This window comes from Berghia stephanieae, chromosome 1 (genome assembly GCF_034508935.2).
Source record: "Berghia stephanieae isolate SIO BIC M18660-M18661 chromosome 1, UCSD_Bste_1.3, whole genome shotgun sequence".
Lineage (NCBI taxonomy): Eukaryota > Metazoa > Mollusca > Gastropoda > Nudibranchia > Aeolidiidae > Berghia > Berghia stephanieae.
Window position 1 is genome coordinate 80,141,965 of NC_088360.1, and position 13,455 is coordinate 80,155,419.

General features: G+C 39.8%; 2 protein-coding genes across 4 annotated transcripts in view; both read right to left on the reverse strand.

Annotated features, from left to right (window-relative positions):
* LOC144958488 (uncharacterized) overlaps positions 1-13,455 on the reverse strand; it is a 115,927-nt gene that overhangs the window by 52,407 nt on the left and 50,065 nt on the right. For all 3 annotated transcript variants that reach the window (XM_078890485.1, XM_078890476.1, XM_078890501.1), the window contains one exon: positions 93-131. The gene's annotated coding sequence lies outside the window, so the exon portion shown is untranslated. The remainder of the gene's footprint in view (positions 1-92; positions 132-13,455) is intronic.
* On the reverse strand, positions 3,567-5,018 carry LOC144956170 (uncharacterized). The gene has a single exon (XM_078886600.1). The coding sequence runs from the start codon at positions 5,016-5,018 to the stop codon at positions 3,567-3,569; it is 1,452 nt and encodes a 483-aa protein (XP_078742726.1).

The following is a 13,455-nucleotide window of genomic DNA, read 5'->3' on the forward strand; positions in this document are numbered from 1 at the left end:
TAGAGTACATTTAACGGATATTGTACCACATAAATGCTCAAGTTAAAGTTATAAAATATGAGAAGTGAAAAATTGTCATTCATTACACTTACCTCTATCGATGCAAAAGAAAAAGAGAGCCAGTGTTTCACCTGTAAATATTAAAGAAAAAAAGACAATGAAAGGAAATTATCATTCATAGAAATAGTGAGAGTATTTACATCAAGACCACCTATGCGACATTACCTATTACATAAAGACAAAATTTATATTAACAACTGAGGTAATACGATATATATGATATTATTATTATTATTATTATTATTATTATTATTATTATTATTATTATTATTATTATTATTATTATTATTATTATTATTATTATATAATTAAGTATGTGTTAAATATACTACTTGGCCGTCAAACACCCTGTGAAGATACATCAAATCGACATGGTAACAAATATGAATCAGAAGCATAATGTTGAATGAAAAAGAGATGCATGTAATTATATGATTAGAAATGGAGAAGAATCTAAATTTTAAAAACAAATGTCAAAAAAAAAAGAAAAGTTTTCATCAATCATGCTCACTTACACCATCATAACTGTTATGGACTTATACATAGAGTTACTCTAGGAAAGAGTTGCTCCCCTTAGTTATTAGCTAATTGATTTTTGTTACAGCTTAATTAGTTAATAACTAAGGGGAGCAACTCTTTATCTTTAGCAATCAAAAATCATAATAATATTGTAAAGGGCACAGTTGTTCCCTACAGTCTGAAGCGATGGTTGTCAACAAATTTCTCATCCCTTACCCAATCAAAAGTGAACTGAGAAAATATTTGGTAACAACAGACGTGGCAGTCATACAAAGGTCGCTGAGGCTACATCTATTATGTTTGTCATTGATTTGTCGTCGTTATTGCATGCAGCGTTTTAATTCTGACATTGTTTCAACTACATTTTTTTCGCCGTTCTACAGGCTACCTGGGTATCATTTTTACGCCAAAAGCACCAACGATATTCAGAACTTCAGCTTAAGCACCAACAATTACGTTATTGATGACGATGTTTGATATTTTCTTTTTAATCTAGTTGTTATCATCATCAGTATTTTGCAATGGTGTTATTTCCCACAGTAACGACGATCCAGGATAAACAATTGTACATGTATGAAAATACAATAATTACGGAAATTGTCGGTTACGCACTCTATCGTTGAAGGACGCGCGTGTGTGTGTATGAGTGTGTGTGTGTGTGTGAGTGAGTGAGTGTGTGAGTGTGTGTATTTTTGCTTGTTTGTGTATGAATGTGTTAGTGTCTATGTATGTATTAGTGGGTAGTGTAATAATTAACACAGAAATTTTGTAGTGAGCACTTGTCACCTTAGATGAAATCGTCAACGTTGACAATGAGTGACTATTATTTTGTTATGGTTTTTGGTTGTATTGATGATAGAATTGTTGGAAGAAGTCTATGGAAGTACTCTGAGATATCTTCTTCTTCTTCTTCTTCTCTTCTTCTTCTTCTTCTTCTTCTTCTTCTTCTTCTTCTTCTTCTTCTTCTTCTTCTTCTTCTTGTTCTTCTTCTTCTTCTTCTTCATCTTCTTCTTCTTCTTCATCTCATTATCATTATCATCACTATTATCATCATTATCAGTATCATTATTATCATCATTATCAGTATCATTATTATCATCATTATTATTATTATTATTATTATTATTATTATTATTATTATTATTATTATTATTATTATTATTATTATTATTATTATCATCATTATTAGTAGGCATCCTTCCGTCTCAAGAGACGATGGTTTGCGCCCTGTATGGCTTTAGTCTCATCAGTCCTGTTGTGAGCAACGACGGGTGTGACTCAGCAGACCAATCCTTGCATGGCAGTCTCTACCGCAGTTGTTGCACACGTAGTTTGACTGTGTGTTTGGTATTTGGATCTGCTGCCTCTCTTTGTTCTCCTCTCCTCAAACTTCATCTTTCTCCTCTCCTCACCCCTCTTCACTCCCTCCATCACCGCATATCTCCAGCCGCTGTGGTCGTCAGCAAGCGACTCCCAGGTGTTTGAGTCGATGCCTGTCAATTTCATGTCTCGTTTGCAGACATCATACAAGCGCAGAGCTGGGCGGCCAGTTGGTCGCCGTCCAGAAGCTAGTTCACCGTACATGATGTCTTTGGGTATGCGTCCATCGTCCATCCTGTGTACGTGACCAAGCCATCGCAAACGTCGCTGGCAGAGCATGAGATGCATACTGAGGGAGTTCGCTCTTTCTAACACTGCATTGTTAGTGAGTCTGTCCTGCCACCTGATGCCGAGAATTCGTCGTAGACAGCGAATGTGAAAGTTTTCCAGGCGGTTCTCCTGTCTGGCATATGTTGTCCAGGATTCACTGCGATACAGTAGGCTACTGAGTACACATGCCTGGTATACTCAAAGTGAGTTCAAAGTGAGTTGGTTGTTGGTCCACACTCTCTTGCTCAGTTGTGCCATGACAGCGGCAGCTTTGGCGATGCGCTTGTCTAATTCTGCATCAAGTGAGAGGTTGCTGGTGATGGTTGTGCCCAGGTATGTGAAGTGATCAGTGACTTCTTGGTCCTCGTTGTCAATGTAAATTGCTGGTATAGAGGGGACATCCTGACACATTACATTTGTTTTCTTGACACTAATCGTCAGCCCGAATTCCCTGCATGCGTGGGAAAACCTGTCCATCAGCCGCTGAAGGTCTTCCTCGGTATGCGCGCATAGAGCTCCATCATCTGCAAATAGCATTTCCCTTATGAGGACTTGCAGACCTTGGTCTTTGCTCTCAGCCGTGCCAGATTGAACAGCTTCCCATCACTTCTGGTGTGTAAGTGGACTCCTTCTGCGGACTCTTTGAATGCAAACTTCAGCAGTAAGGAGAATAATATACCAAACAAAGTCGGTGCGAGGACACAGCCTTGTTTCACGCCTCTGCGCATGGGGAAGGGTTCAGAGGCTCCACCGTCATAGCTGATGGTGCCCTTCATGTCGTCGTGGAAGGAGGCAATGATGCTAAGCTGCTGAAGAGGACAGCCAATCTTCTTTAGCAGCTGGAAAAGGCCCTTCCTGCTAACAAGGTCAAATGCCTTTGTCAGGTCAATAAATGCAATGTAGAGGGGCATCCGCTGTTCTCTGCATTTCTCCTGAAATTGACGTACTGAGAAGATCATGTGCACTGTCGACCACTTGGCTCTGAAGCCACACTGCGACTCTGGGTAGATACGTTCGGCGAGGACTTGCAGTGGAGCGAGGACAACGCGCGCAAAGACTTTACCCACAATGCTCAGTAGAGAGATTCCCCTATAGTTATTGCAGTCACTTCGGTCTCCCTTGTTTTTGTAGAGGGTGATAATCTTGGCATCGCGCATATCTTGGGGTACCTTGCCTTCTCTCCAGCAAAGACACAGGAGTTTATGTAGTGTTTCCAAGAGGGCTGGCTTTCCACATTTGATGATTTCGGGTGGAATGTTGTCGTCGCCGGGTGCTCTGCCACAGGCCAGAGCATCGATTGCTTTGCTGAGCTCCTCCATAATTGGTTCTGCGTCTAGTTATTCCAGTACTGGCAGTTCTTCAATTGCGTCTAACGCTTTTTGGGTGACAGAGTTTTCTCTGGCGTAGAGTTCCAAGTAGTGCTCTACCCATCTTCCCATCTGTTTGTCCTTGTCTGTGATGGCTTCCCCTGTCTTTGATTTAATAGGCGCAGTTTTCTTTGTAGATTTGCCTGTCGCCTGTTTGATGCCCTCATACATGGCCCTTATGTTGCCACTGTCAGACGCTTGCTGGATGTTGTCCGACAACTGAAGCCAGTAGTCGGTGGCGCAACGTCGAGCAGTTTGCTGTGCTTTGCTGCGTGCAGCTCGCAACGCCTGCAGGTTCCCCTGACTTGGTTCATTTTTATAGTTGACAAGTGCACTGCGCTTGGCATCAATGACTGGCTCCATCTCAGTAATGCTGGCTTCAAACCAATCTTTGTTCTTGCGCTCCTTTTCGCCATATGTCAGAACTGCAGTGCTGTAAATGGCGTTTCTAAGAGAGTTCCAGCTGTCCTGTGCGTTTTGTTCTGCTTTTCTATGAGCTGTGTTGAGAATCTTCTCAAGTTGCTCGTTGAACTCTATATTCTTTTCTCGGTAAGCTGTCTTGCTGATGTTGATCCTGGGCTGGCCCTTTCTCTTTGAGTGATGAAGTTTCTTTGGTGTCCGTTTCACCCTTGTGACAACCAAGGAGTGATCGGTGTCGCAATCAGCGCTTTGATAGGACCTGGTGTTACAAACATTGTTAAGAGAATCGCGCTTTGTGATGATCATGTCCAGCTGATGCCAGTGTTTTAACCTTGGATGCCTCCATGACACCTTGTGGCATGCCTTGTTCTGAAAGTAGGTGTTTGTCACGCATAGTTTGCGATAGCAGCAGAGTTCAAGAAGTCTCTGACCATTCTCATTCATCTTTCCTATGCCGTGGTGCCCCAAAACGGTTGGCCATGATTCTTTGTCGGCACCAACTCGCGCGTTGAAGTCGCCAAGAAGGTAGATGTGCTCCACTTCTGGGATATTGTTGACAATGGCGTTTAATGACTCATAGAATTGGTCCTTTACTTCAACCGAAGCTTGCAGTGTTGGGGCGTAGACGCAAACAAGGTTCACCGAACCCTGCATGGATGACAGGCGCAGCTTTAAAATTCTCTCTGTGCCGTCTGTTGGCGGTTCAATCGTAGGAAGTAATGTATGGCGTACTGCAAATCCAACACCGTGCTCCCTCACGTCTTCTGTGCCTTTTCCTTGCCAGAAGAATGTAAAGTGTTTCTCCTTCAGGGATCCCCTCTCTGGGAGTCGCGTTTCCTGCAAGGCTGCTATGTCGATGTTCAGTCTGTTAAGTTCACGATCAATTACTGCTGTTTTTCGAGCATCGTCCATGGCCTGAAGGTCATCTGTCAGTCCTGAGCGCATAGTTCTTACATTCCAGCTTGCTAATTGAAGAGCTGGGGACTTCGTTTTCTTTTTCATTTGCTTGCCTGGTACACAGTTTAATGATCCATTTGTCAAGCTTGCAAGCTCTAAGCTCCAGGCACCCTCTGAAGCAGGCAGATCGTGGCGGGTCAACACCTTTCTGGCTGGGGGCTGCCCAGCTTGGGGCTGGCGGTAGCTGACCAGTATGATTACGATGATCCCTCCCACCGTCGAAGACAACCCGTAGCGTCCAACTCTACGCCAATTGAGCAAGGACTTATCACTCGAAGACTGCTGTCTTCCGTGTTGTTACTCTTCACCGGTGAAGGTGAGACTGGAGTGTCCTCTCCAGAGCGCGGCCTGGGCAAAGTAATGTGGAGATCCTGGGCTGCCCAGTAACCAGAACCTCCCTCTCTTCCTCCCTGGTGTGGACAAAGGATCGCATAGCGATACGTTAGGCATCAGTTTGGATGCAGATTTCTGTTAGGTTTACTCCTTAGCCTTTCCTCCTCCCGAAGGTATCCACAAGGCAGTGGAGCCATACATCAATGGCTGGAGAAAGTATGAGTTATAGGGGTAGATTAAGAAAAGTAAGGACATACAGAAGACACCACACTACAGAATGAGTGTGAGATGGGTGGGTGAGGAGCAGAGCGTGTACCACTCACCGGTGGGTTCTGACTCCTGCACCTTAAGAGGAAGGGGTCCCACCTACTCCCTAACCCGGTTATACCGCCGGGGACTCGGTCGCGCCCATAACAAACTCAGTAGAAACAGGGAACACCACGGGAAGGTGCTGTTATGGACACAATAATGCATGAGAGGCCATATGCAATAATCTCTGTCAGACAGGATTACGCAACGATCAATGCACCTGGAAATGAGAGGTGTTGGGTTCGAAATGCACATCAATTTCCTTTCAGCAAGCGGGACATCCGGCCCAGACCTTGTAGCTCCCTAATTATTATTCATTATTAATATTATTTTATTATTAATTATATTTATATTATTATTATTATTATTATTAATTTAACTAATAAAATAATAATATATTATATATATTATTATTATTATTATTATTATTATTATTATTATTATTATTATTATATTATTATTATTATTAATAATATTATTATCAGAATTAGTATCATTATATACAGACGAATCATCACCCAACCGTAACATTCAATATCCTCACGAGATGAAAAGAATGTCACATTAAGACAAAATGGCTACCAACGTTCATTATGGGTCCATTATTGTCGTGACATTCATCATTTCATGCATGAGTTGTCCAGGCGGGGGACTTTTTTTTCGTCATGGAAGATTGGGTGAGTCTGCGTCGGAAATGGACGTCAGGATCCGACGTTTATTTTAGGCAGTTTGTCAACACAAAAGACAAAAACTAATTAACAAAACCGACGTAGTCATGTTAATGGAAATAAACAAGAATTAAATGAATGACTTTTTAATGTGGATGATGATGATGATGATGATGATGATGATGATGATGATGATGATGATGATGATGATGATGATGACGTTGATGATGGTGATAAGGGTATGTTGTGCTTTTAACATTGCATTTGCTTTCAACTGATTATCATGAGTTATCGGGAACTTATACGTGTGCCGTATCTGAAACATAGAACTTAACAAGGGTGTTTTCGAAGATGTGGAAAAGCTGACGGGAAGACCAGGAACCATTGCTTGGTTAAAATACGGAAACTTTCATGGTTTGGAAATGTGGTAGACATGACAGCTTGTGCAAGACTGATATGCAAAGCATACTGGAACTCTGAGAAGAGGACGACAACGGTAATAGGATTCAATAGTCTGATGTCACGTCCTCCCAGCAGCTTGGTTCTAAACAAAGAAAATCGGTACTTTTTATTCAGCATGCTGGCTATAACTTTTCACATGTCATACGAACAGAATATATAAAAGTCAAAACATGATCAGATTTATAATGGTTTTCTCCTCTGGATACACTTTCATGATATGGGCGTCCGCCATTGTTCCGATAGCTTAGAACCAGTTACTAAGTTTCTATGCGTCATTACGAGGGAAGTGACGTCACGATTGTTGTGTCCAGATAACATCAAGGAATTGATCATGATTGGCGTTGTACAAGTTAATGGAGAAGGCCAATGGCTGAGATGTGTGGTGGCACCAGATTTTCCCCCGCCCCTGTTTTCTGTTGTGTAAACGGACGGCAACTATTTATAGTTTTTTGTACGCCTTAGACACCAACCAACGTATTGCAGTTAGTATGCGGCTTTGTCTTCTTTTTGTAAGCACACTCGCTTTTGGACCAATCGGGATCTCGTTTAATGTAAATGAGTACTTGACCTGTAACAACACTGTTTCTGTCGAAAAAAATAATTGTAACAAGCCAGACAGACGTTATACCTCGTTCTACATACCAAGTGTTGCTGTTGGCTGAGGACTACCCATTGTAAAGCGATTTGAGCGCATTTATTGGTTGTTTTCCTCTGTAAAAAACGCTCAATAGGCATATCTTAGAGACCCAGCTTCCCCATTACTGCACGTGGACAGATGAATCAAAAGAACTCCGGACAGCACCCGGGACTAATATCGCTTCATTTGCTTTTGTGAGTATACTGTGATTTTTTTTTAGGATTACATTCAGCGGCATACTATAAGTAGACTGACTACATCTGAACCAGTCATAGAAAGTGAGGAAACGGACGAAACGCCCAGGTCTCCTGATGTGTCCGCCTTGTGCTTGATGCTGCAGTAAAAATAAAAGCACCGACATTTTAGATTTCAAGTTTTGCAAGGCTGTACACATAATACCCCATTTTGGGGACCATCTAAAGAAGAATATCTATTGAAAATATTATCGAATCAGATGAAATCTCTCTCTCTCTCTCTCTCTCTCTCTCTCTCTCTCTCTCTCTCTCTCTCTCTCAATCGATCACACACGTACACATACACACGCATTCAATTAGACAAATACTCACATACATACACCATACAGACTAATACGCTTACACGTGTGACGGCTATACAGGAATGGTATGAAAGATTAAAGAGATAAAATGGGCTACTATTGTTATCAGTCTTAAACGCAGAATCCGGGTTCATTTTACTAGTTTATAAATCCTAGTCTGGACATCAAACAGAGAATTAAATGAGTACCTAGCAGGATATTTATTTTTCATAATCTACCCTGGAGATCATGTAAAGCTAAATTGGAGATCACACAATTGCTTCTTGTTCTTTTTTTTAAAAAAACACTAAGAAATAATGTTTTAATATTGATTTTTATTACTATGTTAGAGCTATTTATGAATGTTGTCAACAATTATTTTTCTCAGGGCTCTTTGTAGCTCTGGATTTTAAACTAAATCGTACATTCAACATTTCATATTTTTTAAATTTAAGCATCTCCATATTGATTTCTATTTACGATTTACGGTACGACAGGTGTCGATTTAAACCAAAACAACGACGTAGAAAATCAATTCTAGACTAGCAAAAAAAAATAAGAAAACCTAAAAGGAACGAGTCATCCAGGGCCATCATCTAGCCTTTTGAAAATCAATCAAACGCATCTAAACAAGGTCGAGCATCGATTATATTCTTTTTAAGATCTGCAATAACAAAATGTATTGACATGCAATAATAGGATTGCCACGACAATATGCTACGATTTACGTCATAGACTTAATGCTATTGATTGACAATAGAGAGGTTGAGCAAATCCGTCACGTAAGAATTTAGAGCTAAGACATAACAGATTTATATAAATTGGACTCATGTGATAGATAAGTCTTAATTCTAAAGTCTTCAGTCATTGATTTGCTGAACCCAATGAATGCAGACAAGATGGAAGTCTTGCCTTGATGGTAATTGAAGTAAATCGATGAATTATATCACGCAGTTCTCATCTCGACAAGCAGGAAAGCAAAATCGATTATCTAGATCTTAAATTATAGACTAAGCGATGAAACTAATTTTAAAATGAATATCAATTCACTTTAAGAAATCTAGATTGTAATAATTATAAAAGCATCCATTTGTTTGACTTGATTCTTTGTCTACATGTTCAGTTTAAATAAAATCTTGAGAGAATGAAAACGTAAAATGACGCTTAACTGCCTGTAATGCAGATCCAATATAACTTGGAATTCAATTTTCTTGGGTCACAAGCAATCAGAATTAATGTTCTACAAAGGGGTTGGTAGGAAATTCTTTAATTTTCAATAAGCATCAACAGATATTAATATTCAATTTGACAGAGTAGATCGTATTTGAAGAGGAAGGACTAAGATTTAATCTGCTCAAAATTACCTACATAATAAAGTGTTCAGCGTTTTCGAAATATCCAAGATCACAATTAAACAGTAGATCTTTTTCCAATCAAAACGCGGTATTTGTGACATACACTCAGTCCGCTTGGACAAATATAGAAGGAACGAAATCGACGTCACTCATCTCTTTGTCATTGGCCATTTTTAAGATTAGTTCTCACTAAATTATATTAATCATAAGTAGTACAGTTTATACATATGTTTATGTGTTTGTACGTTATATCCGACTGGCTGATGCTGTGAACATTATAACTAAACGCAGATCATCCATAGCTGGTTGTTTAGAAATAATAGAATGAACGAAGATAACATCTATCTTTGAACTTATTTTTCGACTGCCGGTGATTAGTTCTTACTATATTCGCTCAATCAGACTTGAAACGTTAAAGGTTATACATAGATTTTGTGATTGATCAGTCAAGTAGAACTAGTGGGTATTTTACTTAAACGCATACAATCGATGGTAATATCAAGTAGATTGCTTAGTTTAGAACAAACAGCAATTTTCACATTCGGACAACTGTTCGATGGCTGTGGAAATGTTCCCTTCCACCAGTGTATTTAAGTTTATAAAGAAACATCCAAGCTTTGGACACCAACAGGTCATGTGATCACTGTTTCTTTTGGACGTAAACCTGAATTTTATAGATCGCTCCCATTGGCCCTTAAGTGTATTTCTACCAAGGCTACAATCCAATAGCGGAGAAATGGGAGCGAGATTAAAAGTGCTTGAGAGCATTTATCAATAATAATATAGATTATCTCAAACGTCTACTTTTGTTGTACACATTTTTTGTTATTTGAAGCTTAAAAAAAAACAAACAAGACTTTGAGCTTTTATATAGCGAAATTTCCACTAAACGTGCTAAAAGCGCTTTGCAAGCGGTCCCTGACCAACAGCAACACGTAATATGTAGAACGAGGCATGACGCCTATTAGGCCATATAACAAACTTTTTTTTCGGTCAGAGACAACGCTGTTAACGGCCAGGCACTCGTTTTACACCGGGGTACGATGAGGGAATGTGAGTAAAGAGCTTTTTCCAAGGATTCAACTATGCTCCGATCCGAAAGCGAGTGTCATACCACTAGACCACACAGCCGCATAAACCTTCGGGTTTTACAGTCGGGTTCTTTTGGGACCTCAAGACTTAACCGGCATAGAAATAATATTATTATAGTATAAACAGAAAATCTTAAAAAATGGAATCATCTTCTTCAATGAAATTTGAACTCTTGAAAAGACACTCCCTTGACTACTTCAATCAATTTGTCATCACCAAGACTAATTAACCACTATTTAAATGAGTAATCTCTTTCCATTTTTCTTGTCATTGTATTTAATACCAACATTTCTTGTTTGTTTGTTTGTTTTTTAGTGTAACAATTGACGATTACGTAGATATTATTAAAGAGCAAATGTCTGCGAATGGATTTGGATCGAAGTGATAAAGAGATCCATATTAATTTCATTAAGACTTGCGTGTGTGTGGGGGGGGGGGGGGGGAGAGAGAGAGAGAGAGAGAGAGAGAGAGAGAGAGAGAGAGAGAGAGAGAGAGAGAGAGAGAATAGGTTGGTCTTAAAGTGATCGGTAACTTTCTGTCCAGTGCCAATCACCCTCAGCACTCGCATGTCCTACACACAACGTTGGCCCCGTGTCAAAATAATACTGAATACTGAATGGTGTGTATCGATCAAGAGTGCTGACTGGCCACTACTGTGAGAAAATTAGACATTTCATGGCATTGACTGATGCTCCAACACACACCAGAATAAGTCTTTACTCCCCATCTGAGTTCATAGCTCATAATTCCATTTTTATGTATTATCTCGGCCATTCAGGCTTAAGTTATATAGAGCATTCCTGCCGATTCACCCTGCTCAAAGTGCTTCTCCTACTGCAAGGCGTGATTAAATGCAGTAAAGGTTGTCGCGTAAAGTAAACCAACGCTATCCACTCATTTTTATCTCCTTCACAAAAAACAGAGTATTAATAATAAATAATATTTATCCTCATCCATTATTGTGGGGAAAATCTAGGGACTTTAAGCAGTTATAATACATAGTTTTATGTATTCATTTTTAACAAACTGCCTGCCCATATAAGTATACAAAGCTTAAAGGCCTTCAAAACATTTACATTTCATCAAGAGAAATCTTAATCAATGTCCGGAAAAGACAAAGGCACATGCATATATTCAACTTGTAAGACCTGTTTTAGACTATGCTTGTACAAAATTAAGGACATAAAAGCCATTGAAAACATTCAGAGATCAGCTGCAAGATTTACTACAAATTGCCACAAGACGGAAACGGGGTGCGTGACAGCAGCTCTGGACACACTAAGATGATCAACGCTCTAGTCTCGTCGAGAGAACGCATTCATCTATTTCACAAAACAGTCAAAAGCAAACATTCATTCCAATCTACATCAATAATTCAAAACACAGACACTTGGCCAGATTTCATCGCAGCGACCAATTCCACCAGCCAGTTGCAAGAACAAACACATACAAATACAGCTTTTTCCCTCGAACGATACGTGAATGGAACCAACTACCACATGACATAATGGACATCACAGACCCATTTCAACGCGTTTTCCTCTTAATATAATATTATAATATACGATAATATACAAAACACCGGGAGGATTGAATGACTTGAGTGACAAGATAAGTGTGGTGTGATAGGTAACATTTAAGTGTAAGATTTGCGGTGATGGGCACAGTGTGCCTTTTGCATCTTATGGACTTGAACTTGAACTTAAAGTCTGCACAATGCTTATGAAAGAAAAAAGTTCCAAAGTTGATTTACATTAAGTTAATCGTATTTACTTTTTGAGAGAAATTATTAAGACACACTGAATTTTATCACATAATTTTATTGAGGAGTATTGCCGTTTCATGAGATGTCTTTTAAAAAGTATAAACGCCAAACCTGGCCTTGATAAATATAACTCTTTGGGCATCCGTGTCGAAAAGAAGAAAGACCAGTCCAGAGACAGGGGACCAGTATTACAAAAACCTTTTGTAAAACTTCACCCACCCGTCTATTCAGTGGTTAGTCGCCTTCGGGTTATCTTCAAATAAAAGTACACGTCAACATTAACCAGTGAACAGCCGTACTCTGGAACGACGTGGGTTTTAAAAAATTGGCCAGAAAACTCGTCCTTCAAATATTGATCGATTTAAACAACCCTCATCTTGAGAAAAACCCTGAAACATGGGACCAAGCGAGGTCCCAGGTTTGAGAGTTTTTGTCATGATGAGGATCTTTTAAATCGATCGATATTTGAAGAACGAGTTTTCTGGACAAATTTTTAAATACGTGTCTCTCCAGACGTACGGCAGTTAAACGGTTAATGGTTTGGTGTGCTGAAGCTTTTAATTCAGAAAAGTGAGTGGAGCAGGCACTTATGTTGGTAACAACAAGATATGAAGTGAGTAGAAAAGTGCCAGAAGACAATAGAGAATAAAAATTTTTTTCGCGGCGGTGGTGGGTTTGAACCTGCGACCTTATTGGTACGACAACTCCGCCTGGCAGGTGAGAGCGTGGCTCTACCGTGTGAGCTATCCACGAACACAAAAATATTCGTTTCAAACCCAAAGTCATTTCTAGATCCCTCTCTCACCCACTTCTTGAGATCGCCGATTCGTTCACCACCATCGCGAAGTAATTTTGACCAGCAGTTAAGCTTAACAGCCAATATTCTCATCACAAACATATAACATAGAAACGATTGAGACATTGAGTATGCTCCGGTGTATGGGGTGAATTTTTAATTCAGAAAAGTGAGTGGAGCAGGCACTTATGTTGGTAACAACAAGATATGAAGTGAGTAGAAAAGTGCCAGAAGACAATAGAGAATAAAAAATTTTTAGAAATGACTTTGGGTTTGAAACGAATATTTTTGTGTTCGTGGATAGCTCACACGGTAGAGCCACGCTCTCACCTGCCAGGCGGAGTTGTCGTACCAATAAGGTCGCAGGTTCAAACCCCACCACCGCCGCGAAAAAATTTTTTATTCTCTATTGTCTTCTGGCACTTTTCTACTCACTTCATATCTTGTTGTTACCAACATAAGTGCCTGCTCCACTCACTTTTCTGAATTAAAAATTCACCCCATACACCGGAGCATACTCAATGTCTCAA